General features: G+C 36.7%; 1 protein-coding gene across 9 annotated transcripts in view; it reads left to right on the top strand.

The window, feature by feature from the left end:
* mapk10 (mitogen-activated protein kinase 10) overlaps nucleotides 1-12,292 on the top strand; it is a 65,188-nt gene that overhangs the window by 38,086 nt on the left and 14,810 nt on the right. For 7 of the 9 annotated variants that reach the window (XM_082140608.1, XM_082140610.1, XM_082140614.1 and 4 more), the window contains 6 exons: nucleotides 855-984; nucleotides 2,021-2,079; nucleotides 4,195-4,333; nucleotides 4,494-4,659; nucleotides 5,909-5,980; nucleotides 11,698-11,880. In XM_082140608.1, coding sequence (XP_081996734.1) covers nucleotides 855-984; nucleotides 2,021-2,079; nucleotides 4,195-4,333; nucleotides 4,494-4,659; nucleotides 5,909-5,980; nucleotides 11,698-11,880 — 749 coding nt within the window. Of the gene's footprint in view, nucleotides 1-854; nucleotides 985-2,020; nucleotides 2,080-4,194; nucleotides 4,334-4,493; nucleotides 4,660-5,908; nucleotides 5,981-8,352; nucleotides 8,425-11,697; nucleotides 11,881-12,292 lie in introns of all 9 variants that reach the window. The other 2 variants (XM_082140611.1, XM_082140609.1) reach the window with 1 other exon arrangement.

Genomic DNA, 12,292 nt, shown 5'->3' with positions numbered 1-12,292 from the left:
TTTTGGACTTAAAAGCCACACTTGATTTTTTTATTTTATTTTATAGAGTTCTATACTATTGCTGCAGTTAGAGAGCCGTCTCTGTTAATGTAGATCCGGGTCACCAAAAATTATTGGCGAAACATTCATGCATTTAAGGGTTAACTCACATAAATAGAATGTTCAGTGTGCTGTACATTTAAAATATAACATACACTGATGATTTCATTGTAATATTTGCTCACTGATTTGTGATTGGTCTTCATTTTTGCATTTATTTGCATACTGAATTGTGATTGGCATTACTTCTAACTAAACTGAAAACAAGACGTGTGCTGACGATTTCATGTACACAGAACCAAAACTTAAAACCTAACATTACCTAACACGTTAAATATTTCCTTGTGAAAATGTGAAAATGCAAAAAATTCATTATTATGAAAAAATTCAGCTAAAAATTTTCTGTATATTAAAAAAAGCACTTCGCATCTTTAATATTGCTTTTAAGCCAATGGTTAGATGGGGAATTGTGTTGAATTCCACTCTGAATGGATTAAACATTTAAATGAATTTCATTATTTTCATTTGTGTAGTTTATGAATTTTACAAGGTTATTTTGTCATTAATTAAAGCTGCGACAGTTTGAAAACTGTATGAAGTGTCCAACATTCCTAACTTTGTTTTTACGGTTAATTAAGTGCATCATCTGGGTATTTAAAGTGTACTTTTTATTTATTTAGAATTTTCAGTGTGAACACACTACTCACACTATTTATACTACAAAACATCATAGAATAATGCAGAAGTACGCAAATTGGGACGCACCTATTGTTTCCCATATGTTAATATTACTTTCTCTTCTCTTTCTCTGGCAGTGCTGGATATGACGCCGTCCTGGACAGAAATGTGGCCATTAAGAAACTCAGCAGACCCTTTCAGAACCAGACTCACGCCAAGCGAGCATACAGGGAGCTGGTGCTTATGAAATGTGTCAATCACAAAAACGTGAGTGCCAGAGCTCAATATCTCTCACCTGTTGTCCCATTGGATTGACCCATTTGTTTAGGCCTAGTTGATGTGCATGCATGTTCTAGAGAAATTAAAAAGATGATTTGTTTGTTAAACTGAAAGGCAGGGATATTGTGCCTACTGGCCGCCATATTTAGCATTACTGTACATAACACACGTACAGCACACAAACCTCAGGCCGAGAGAGAGAGCTTGGTGGAGATTGGTGGCATTGGATGATGAAAAACAAAGTAAGAAAGAAAGGGAGTGATAGTGTTAAGAGACAGATGAAACACTTTTTTGGCGACGACCGAGTTCACTTCACAATGCTCCTGCCAGATCTCCTGTCATCCCCCTCTCTCTCTCTCTCTCTCTCTCTCTCTCTCTCTCTCTCTCTCTCTCTCTCTCTCTCGTCGTCTCTCTTTCTGAGACTCGGGTTATAAAGGACAGCTGGGACGTGACAGAAATACAAATGTGCTTTTTCTATCATCCTCAGCTTTTATTGACTGTTGAACGTTCCTTTTATGAATCTCTCAGCCTCCTTTCAAGAAAAATAACTGGGCAATAGTTCACAGAGAAATGACAGTACTGCCATTATCTACTCACCTTTGTGTCATTCGAAACCTGTGTGCTATTAATAGCCTGTGGAACAAATAAATAAATACAAATATTTATTTAAATATTTTTAAAAAAGGGTCATACAATTATAGGACTATGTACTGTAATTCAATTTCTTTGTCAACTATTCCTTTAATAATTATTCCAATGGAGCATTTGGTTACTCACCTTTGTGTCATACATTATTTATCCTGTGGAACATAAATAAATAACTTATATATATAATATTTTTTTAGATATTGATATATATATATATATATTGTTTTTTAATTGTCATACAATTATAAGACTCAAGAAGACTTGTTAAAAGATTTTTTTTATATTTGTTGAACTATTCCTTTAATAATTAATCCAATGGTGTATCATTGTATAATTTCATGTTTCACTAAAGTTCTTCTCTTCTTTTCTCCTTCAGATCATCAGCTTATTAAATGTCTTCACACCACAGAAGTCTTTAGAGGAATTCCAAGATGTGTAAGTAATGTTTGGGGATTTTTCCAGACGTGAAGTCATCTGATTATAGTCAAACCACCTTTATTTATATAGCGCTTTATACAAGATTGTTTTAAAGCAGCTTTCCAGTGATAACAGGGTTATGATTTAATGAAGCAAACAGGTCATTTCGGCTGTACAGCAGCTCTAAAAGAAAAAATGTGTCATTGTTCAGCTGAAGTTAGTTCAGTGTTGATTCAGTTCCACTGTAAATATCATAAATTATTAAATTAAGTCTGGATATAAACTGTTTGGAGGTAGTGTTTGAACAACAATCCTGAAACTAATAGTTCTGGCTCTAAAATCTGATTGGATAAGCCATGTTGAAGCATTTTTTTTTTTTTTTTTTTTTTACTAAAGTGCTTTCCTATGGAAAGAAATATATAATCAGAAAGGGAAGGGGACATTTATTGTTAAAAGTGTTTGCATTTGAATAAACATTTTTAATAATTAAAATGTTTTTCATGCATAATGTGCAATATGTAAACATTTGCTGAAATTCCAAGTCTAGTCAGCCAGGGTGATTTATGATATTTTAGGTGAATTACAGCATGCCCCGGGGTGTTCGAGCTCATGCAGGGTCCCAGTATAACTGCTGTGATGTTGCAGAGTGAGGGTGATCTATCACCTGCAGTCGTTCATGCTCACGCTCTCTGGTTGGTCCCGATGCTTGAGTCTAGTGCCGCCCATGCCTTCATTTATTCTACACGCTGTGTGGACTAATCTAGAGCAGGATCAATATGCTGAGTATGAAATGTCAAAGCCGGGTGATTTGAGTGTTAGGATGGATGGGGCATGCAATTCATGCTGACTAAATTATTATAAATCAAACTAGCTTCAGATGTTTTGCTTAGATTGTGGCCAGCAAAAAAAAAAAAAAAAACAAGTTACAATATTTAGATTGTGTATGTATACAGTATATATAAATATATGTGTGTGTACAGTATATATATATATATATATATATATATGTGTGTGTGTATGTGTATATATCACCACTTTTGAATAAGAAACAATATCAAGACTATAAAACTCGTCAAAACTCCGCGAATCACAACAAGCGTATCAGTGAGAACACTCGTTCAAACAGCGCACACACTCAAACCTGACTGCACATCACATTTTTGACTTTATTGATTCTGCTTCTATTCGTAATGCAATGGACCGGTCAACGGGACATAAATTAATCCTTTAAAGAAAAGGGTTATTGGGCTGTTTACAGTGTCATATACAATAAAAGAGCCTGCACAGCGACAGGAAATAGAAATGAACACAAAAAACCTGCCTAGTGCTAACCTTACACAACACTGACAGTGTTTTTTGTTTTTGAGCAGCTGCGGACAAATTCTTTCGATGCACACACAATATTACGTAACACTCTGCACGTATGTTTTAAAAACATAATTTAACATATAAATAACACATTTTAAATAGCCCACTTAAAAGTGTTTATTACAAATAAATGACTAAATGCTAAAAATAAATAAATGTTAATGAACAAACATATGCGTTGCATTTACAATTCTGTGAAAACAGGGGGTGCTGTAGCCCCTGCATATATATATATATATATATATATGTGCATCTATATATATATTATACATAAACAAATGTACCACACTAAAATAGTGAGTTTTTTAATAATAAAGTTTTTTGTACTTTTAGTAGTATTGAGTATATTTATAGTAATAAAAATAAATGTACCACACAAAAATAGTGAAATAATAATATATATATATAGTGTACCTTCACATGATTAACTGAAGGTCAACTCTCTGTTTTGGAACTAAATAAATTACAAATGTGACGTTTAATCCATAAATGTGCAGCCATGGCTTTTGAGCACTCAGCAGAATACAGTTGACTGTTGGTTTTTTCATTCACCGACCTGCTGACGGTCATCAACCAACAAGTATTTTCTCTGCATAAGAGGTCATAAAGATCCACATCGATCCACAAAAGTCTCTTTTGTACATTAAGAAGGCATGAATGAAGCCATGCCAATGTAACATGACAGAATCAATGCGGCAGTCACTGTTACTGGTGTCCGGCCTGTGAAATTCACATTTTCTCCCTGACTTTTTCTGGCTTCTCCAGTTACCTGGTCATGGAGCTGATGGACGCAAACCTTTGCCAGGTGATTCAGATGGAACTGGACCACGAGAGGATGTCCTACCTGCTGTACCAGATGTTGTGTGGAATCAAACACCTGCACTCAGCCGGCATCATTCACAGGGTGAGAGACATGTATACACACCTCAGGATCGATAAATTATGAATTTATTTAACCAAAATTCATTCCGGGTTGGAAGGATCCATTTAAATAATCAATCAAATCTAAACTCCTAACAAAAAATCTTGTCATCAACTCACCATGACACATATTCCTCTTTAAGGATCTGAAACCTAGCAATATTGTGGTGAAATCCGACTGTACGCTGAAGATCTTGGACTTTGGGTTGGCGAGAACCGCCGGCACTAGCTTTATGATGACGCCCTACGTGGTGACGCGGTACTACAGGGCCCCGGAGGTCATCCTGGGCATGGGCTACAAGGAGAACGGTAAACCAATCACAGGGCTGCAACACTTTCAAATAACACTACGATCTTGGGTTTTGTAGAATTGGAGTGTGTCTTTTAGTCCATGTCTGCAAAAGATTTTAGTATTTTAGTAAGTGTGAAGCAGTATGTTTTATGCAAACGGAAGTATGCTATGTTGTGGTCACATGACCTCACTACTCTGCGTATTTAAGAGAGTTTTCATTTTGAAAGTAAATATGGTTGTTTCGCATGAATGACCGAACATGAACGTCACTACAAAGTCGTAATTATGATTGGGGAACTCTGAACTTTCTTAAAGCACAGAGTTTCCAAATTGAGAGCGTGTTCGTGAGAAAATATATTGAATGCAACGTCTGTATTGATGGTAAATTTGTTCAAATCAATGAAAATTTGTATTTACAATAAAACTAAGTTGTGTGCGCAAAACAAGATTGTTCAATTATGATAGATGATTCATTTAATGATTCAATTCATAGCACCTTAATAAATTTAATAAAAATATGAAGCAAAAACAAAGTGATGAACATTCTTTATTCAAGATTTTGTAGAAGTACTGTTGAGTTTAGAAATCTTGCTGAATTTTTGTAGAGGAGGTAAATCGCCATCTTGCTCCGACCAAAGTAAATTAAACGCACCTGACGTCGTAATTACGACTTCCAAACTCATAAACACGAACTTCCCAGGAAGACTTTCTGTTTCAGTAGGAAATACAGGAACACAGCAAAGAAAGAGTTTGTGTTAAATGACGATATTTATGTATTGTTGACACTGCAAAGTATGTGTTAAAGCGAGCAGCACAGTTGGGTAAAAATAAATGTTACTGTCGATTTTTACGTTTGAGATTGGGAAAATTACTTTAGTTTAGTTATTTAGTTACTTCGATTTCTTGCTAACCTTCTGTTAATTTACTGAAATACTAACAGATTCCCCACTGCTTGAACACTCATTAATACACTAAAGACTCAAATATTAGTGTGTATGTTTAGAGTTTGAGAGAAAAAGAGAGAGGTCAGGCTATGGATTTCCTGCCACAAACGGTCCTCCCTGAGGTCTGTCCCCAACTCCAACTTTGATCTGAGCAGTTGTTGAGTAATCGTTTGTCTAATTACATGTGTGGCAGACATAATTAGCGGGAGTGATCCAGCTCACATAGGTCTTTCTCTCTCCATCACTGATGACTGTTTTTGCTAACGCTAACCTATCTTTTTCTTTCCTTTGCTCTCTTTCCTGCTTCTGTGTGTGCCTGCAGTGGATATTTGGTCAGTTGGTTGCATCATGGGAGAAATGGTGCGCCACAAAATCCTATTCCCCGGCAGGGATTGTATCCTTCATGAATAGGTCCAAACTGGCTTGATTTGACTAGCCAATAAGGAATTATTGGTGAAAACATCAGTTTTATCAAGCGTAATCATTCTGTATTGATCTTAATATAACTTAAACATTTTGTGGTCCACATGAGACTCGACCTGACTGGACCAGTGTTCATCTGTTCAGGCATAACTAATCAACTAAGGCTGTAGTTCTCCTAACCTGCAGGTTTTACTCAGGTTTTCTTATTTTAGGTTTAGCTTAAATATCCAAATGCTGTTTAAATCTCTTTTTCTCACTTTGTGACACTTGTACCTTCTCCCAATCCCTGAAATCCCAGATGCATATTGAAGATTTTGTTCATTAGGGTGTTGTGGGATCATTGTTGGATGTGGAGGCCTGGCATCTCTCCTCTCCGCAATAGTTATTCGTCCCTTAATGGGAAGAGATTCTTGCTTAATTGGCGATTAGAGAGCGAGTGAAACTAGTGAAATAATGAGACAGTCTTCCTCTTCAGTCACTCATTACGGCGAACTATTCATTTATTTAGTGATTTCTCTTTCTGCTGCTATGGATCCTGGAGAGTTAAATTGTAGTTATAGTTGAATTGCAGGAGAACAGTGCTTGTTTTCTGCTCTCCAAACTGCAATTAAGGTATTGATCTCATAGACCAAGCTCAGCTTATTTGGGTCTTTTTAACAACTCATTAACACATGCCTGAATGAACTTCTTTGCTGTGCTGTCTCATCGATACCTCTTACCATAGTCAACGTCTACAGGGTCTACTTTACCAAAGCCTGAAACACAAAGGCCTGGTTTCACAGACAAGGTTTAGATTAAGCCAGGATTAGGCCTTAGTTCAATTAGGACATTTAAGTAGCTTTTATAAAATAAATGTGCATTAGAAGAAAACATTACTGGTGTGCATCTTCAGACAAAACAATAGCTCTGACATATTTTAAGATATGACAGTGCAAGTTGCTTTCAGTTAAAACAGCTCAAACGTGCATTTTAGTCTGGGACTAGCTTAAGCCTTGTCTGTAAAACCGTGTGTAAAGCACTTAAATTTAAAGTATTTAACATTTTCATTTTGGTTGGATTTAATGGGGATCTATTATGCTTCTTTTTCAAAGTCTTGATTTTGTTTTTGGGGACTACTGAAATGTAACAACAAAAAAACACATAATTTTTCACATATTTTACATTATAGCATCACCTCTCTTCCCTGTCAGTCAGTAACACACTCTAGGGTGTGTTTCCCGAAGCCAAATCTGGTCGCAAGTTCCATCGTTACCAACACAATTCAATGGAGCTTGAGACCATAGTTGGCTAACGATGCTTTTGGGAAACGTACCTCTGTTTAGTTCCTGTCTCTATAAAGCCCCTCCTTCGGAAAAGTGTAATGTGCTCTGATTGGCCAGCTGGACCAGTGTGTTGTGATTGGTCAACAGCTTCGAGTTTCAACACACTACTAACTCAACTCAACTCAACCAGGCCTTGACCCTTTTTTTGCGTATGCCTAATGAGGGAATCATTGAAATGAGGAATATTATAATGTGTTCGTTCTTGGAAGAAAACTCAAGACTACAATGGAGGCGTTTCAGGGAGCAGAAACATTGCGCACTGATATAGAGAATAACTCTCTTTGTAGAGAACTTTGTGCTTTGCAACTTTGCAGACCTTTTTCATGGTTCAACAGCACCATTACACACTATAGAAAGTAAAAAATATAAAAAAGCATAATAGGACCCCTTTACCTTTGCGCCTTCTCTTCATCTTCATATCTTTGGAAAAAAATATGCCCTTGATTCTTTTCCTGTATCAAATTCTTTTAACCTCTTTTAGATTCGTAACATAGACGTCTCTGATCTCCTCGTTTAATAATAAATTAGAATATTTAATGCATGAATATGAAAGATTATATTATCCTACTCAACCTGAGTGAGTTCATAAGTGAAGTAAGATTTTGAACAAAATGGAGTCATTGATGGATAATATTTTAAATATTGTCACATTTACTCTGTCAGTACTCTTTATAAATCTGTTTAAAGCATTTCAAAGCATCATAGGTGAAAGACCTAATTAAAATGCCTTGTAAAATACCTTCTTTCGGCAAAATTCAATGGCAGGTTTGAATTCATTTATCACCAAATAGGCTATTCCAGAATGCATTGCACCCAGCTTTGTGAAAGCATGAATCAAAAGAGTTATCCTATAGCAATAAACTCAATTGGAATCAATTCAGTCAAGCATCTGTGTTTCTTATGTAGTACTCTAAACCAAGTTTTAGAAAAGAGTTATTATATGAAAATATAGTATGCATGTCATTTTCTGTTATGTTGAGTGTCTGATAGTATGCTGCGTATGTGTATGTGTGTGTTGTAGTGGACATGTGGTCTGTAGGCTGTATCTTTGGGGAAGTTATAAGAGGAACAGTGCTGTTTCCAGGGACAGATCGTATCCTTCCCTTCTGTCTGTTCTCCACTCCTCACTGCTGTCTTCTTTCATATTTAACTTGCCAAATATGTATATATATATATATATATATATATATATATATATATATATATATATATATATATATATATATATATATATATATATATATATTAGTAGATAATATTGGAAGATTCTAGAAAACTCCTATAACACAGGAATTTGATAGAAACAAACCTGTCTTTTATTAGACTCACCATTTAACCTGATTTTGGAAGCTATTTGGAGAAAGTAAGCCGCCAGGCAGCCGTTATTGTTTGTTTGGCTTCCTTAAACGTGATTGCAAGATAGAGGGAGAGAGATATGGGTCTGGCTTTGTGTTTTGGGTGGGGTGGGGGGTGTTGTTCCCTTTGGATGATGTAATGTGGTCCTTTGAACCAGGACCCCCCTTTGTGGGAATCATGGGAAGCCTGGGGAGCAAAAACAGTCATGTGACTCCCCAAGGCTAACTGGGCTACCATGACAACATCCAGTTCCCCCCTCTGTTGCTTAGCACCCATACAGACGGCTCTTAACGTCTTCAGGATCCATTCACTCTGGCCAGATCAGACCTATATGCTGTAAACGCCAATAATCAAGACCGTTGAATTCCAGCAGTCTCTCTCTCTGCCCTAATTTCCCACCACTACACCTCTGTGATAATGACACCAATGAAGAGATTGCTGAGAGAAATGTCATTTTGTAACAAGAGTTCTGTTCAGATTTATTAAGTAAGACGTGTTTGAACTGGTCGATAACATTCAGTTTTTATATACATTACATTTTTTATGTTTTTAAAAAGTAGCCTAGTCTCTTCTGCTCACCAAGGCTGCATTTATTTGATCAAAAATACAGTAAAAATTATTAGAATGATTTCTGAAGGATCATGTGACACTGAAGACTGGAGCAATGATGCTGAAAATTCAGCTTTGTTCATCACAGGAATACATTATATTTTAAAATACCGGTAGATTAAAATAGAGAACAATTAAAATACTACAATTTCACAATATTTGTACTGTTTTTTGATTAAATAAATGGAGTCTTATTAAGCATAAGAGACTGTTTTCAAAAACATTAAAAACTTTTGGTGATGTAATTAAAAATTAAATAATTTAATAGACCCAAATTGTTATCACTTTATATTAAGTGGCTTTAAGTACTTACATCGAAAAATAAGTACAATGTACTTATTGTGTTCAGGTTGTATTTTAAAACACTTTTGCTGCTATTGAGGTGTGATGCGGGTAAGGTTAGGGACAGTAAAGGCCAATTTATACTTCTGCGTCGGGTGCGCGTAGAAGGTACGGCGTAGCATACGCATTGACGTGTACCATACTGTACGTCGTACCCTTCGCCGTACCCTGACCTCCTCAAAAATGTAACTACGCGTCGCGGCGACGCGGACCGCAAGATCTGTGATTGGTCGGCTGGATAGCATCGCGTTTCCGACTAACCATTTCCGGAATGATCTTCTGCACTCTGCACCGCCCGCCCGCCATTTTTAAATTCCGAAGATCAGTGAAGAGCCATGGAAATAGACCAAGTGACCGAGAGATTGCTTGAAGAAGTGCGGAAATACAGCCATCTGTATGACTCCTTCAGTTGCCATTGCTCGTAGAAACCTAAACTCAAAACAGCCGCGAGGAATGTAAACACAGTGGAACATTAAAACCCACCCGCGCCAACTAGCGTTTCGGCGGTGTAACTGCAGAGCAACACAGACATTCGCAGAAGTATAAATGCTCACGACGGCGTCGCCTACGTGCGTAGCCTACGACGTACACTACGGCGTACACTCGACGCAGAAGTATAAATTGGCCTTAAGGGACAGGTGTGGTGGTATGGGTGGGTTTAAGGGTGGGTTAAGGTGTAAGGGAAGGGTCAACAGTGTAATTACAAATGTAATTACATAAATTAATTACAGTTGTAATTACATGCAGGTATTTTCAAACTATAAGTACAATGCAAAAACATGCATGTACACAATAAGTCCATTGTATCAAATGATTAATTTCAGTGCAAGTACATAGTACTTAAATCCACTTAATATCAAGTGGGACCCTGATTGGAACTGATTGGCCATTATGTGATAACATGGACTCAGCAAGTGCTCACGCCTCAAGCATGTAATTATAGATTGAGGTCAGAAATTAAAGGTAGGATAGGCAATTTTGGATAGGCTAGCACTAGCAAGCTAGCTTTCAAAGCATAAGATCCCAATAAAAATGAATGTAAACAACTTAAAGAGCTCTTAGTTGTACCACCTGACTGCTGCAGATTCATTTTGGCGTTGACAGTGTTGACTTAGAAACACATAAATCCGAGTCTGAGGACACGAACAGCTCCGAGTAGAACGTCACGGGTTGCCTTCTCTAAATTACGGTTACGACATGGACCGAACCGAATGCAATGATTGGACGAACATCTTTTGGTTCTGAGACTCCCACAGACGATATATGCACGTTTTAATATTTAAACCACTTCTATTATTGATTGCTATCAGGATGTGAAGAGAGTTTTAACCAGTATAACAAAAGTGTTTATCAAAACAAAATTGCCTACCCTACCTTTAACAGGGGCAAAAAAATACCAACGAAATTAACAAAAAATGTCCCTGCATGAATTCCTGTTTTTGTTGATTTAATTTTATTGATAACGGGCAATACATTTTCAATATAAACTGTATATTGAGTTTATGTTAATGCATGAATGATATTGAAGTTCTCTGAAACTATTTACAGTAGAAACTAAAGAAATTCGCATTTCTTATTGTTTGTTTGTGCTTTTATGTTAGTTTTTGTCTTGGGAATAAGAGTGAGAGGTCCATCTTATGAGTCTTATGAGATTATCTTAATTGTAATGACTCAGTTGTTGGTTTAATTCAAGTATCATCAGTATCATTCTCTTATCTTGTGTGTACTGATTTGGTTTCTTTTCCATTTATGTACTACAAATTTCACACTCAAGGCCTAAATAGGAGCCCTCTGGGTGTTTTAACCTTCACTGATTTAGCTTTTATTATACTGGAGAGGAAGTGTAATCAAACTTTATTGTATTACCGATGGCATTATTAGGCTCACGGCACTTGCTTTTATGTTTGCCTTGTGTAATCATGTTAGAATAACCACATTATGTAGTTATCTTCATTTTATACTCCATTTAAAAGTGAAATATCACACACTCTAATGCATAACCTGAGCGGTGAGGAGTGTACGTAGGCGTTTTTTTTTCCATGACTCCACCCTCATTCAGACATCGACCAATGGAATAAGGTTATAGAGCAGCTCGGCACGCCCTCTCCTGAGTTCATGAAGAAACTGCAGCCGACGGTGCGTAACTACGTGGAGAACAGGCCAAAATATGCTGGCCTGACCTTCCCCAAACTCTTCCCTGATTGCCTCTTCCCTGCAGACTCGGAGCACAACAAACTCAAAGGTAAGTGAGAATTTGTGCACATTTAGTTGCAAACATGTTATTTGGAATTCAAAAAAATTAATACAATTTAAAAAAAAGTATTTGTTTTATTGTAAAGTACACTTATAAGCCATTTCTTTGTGAGGTTTACTCAACAATACTACCTGGATAGTTAAATAAATAATCAACGGAGGTGAAGGTTTGATTCATCTCTCTTTGTATTTGTATGCGTGTTATTTTAATGGTTTGCCTGGGAGAATCAGGCAGCAATTTCCTTCCCATTTGCAAAATTGAGAGACGTTTTATAAATTGTTCTCGGAGCTCCTGTTGTTCTTCAGGGGATAGCAGAGGAGAATCGTGAGCTTTTGATATGAAATTGCGTGGTTGAGTTTATTCCCGGTGAACAGACGTCACATCACAGTCAGATGCTGAA

This window comes from Leuciscus leuciscus, assembly GCF_965113295.1.
Source record: "Leuciscus leuciscus genome assembly, chromosome: 16".
Lineage (NCBI taxonomy): Eukaryota > Metazoa > Chordata > Actinopteri > Cypriniformes > Leuciscidae > Leuciscus > Leuciscus leuciscus.
The sequence above is the reverse complement of the archived record's forward strand: the minus strand, read 5'-3'. Positions and strand labels throughout refer to the sequence as shown.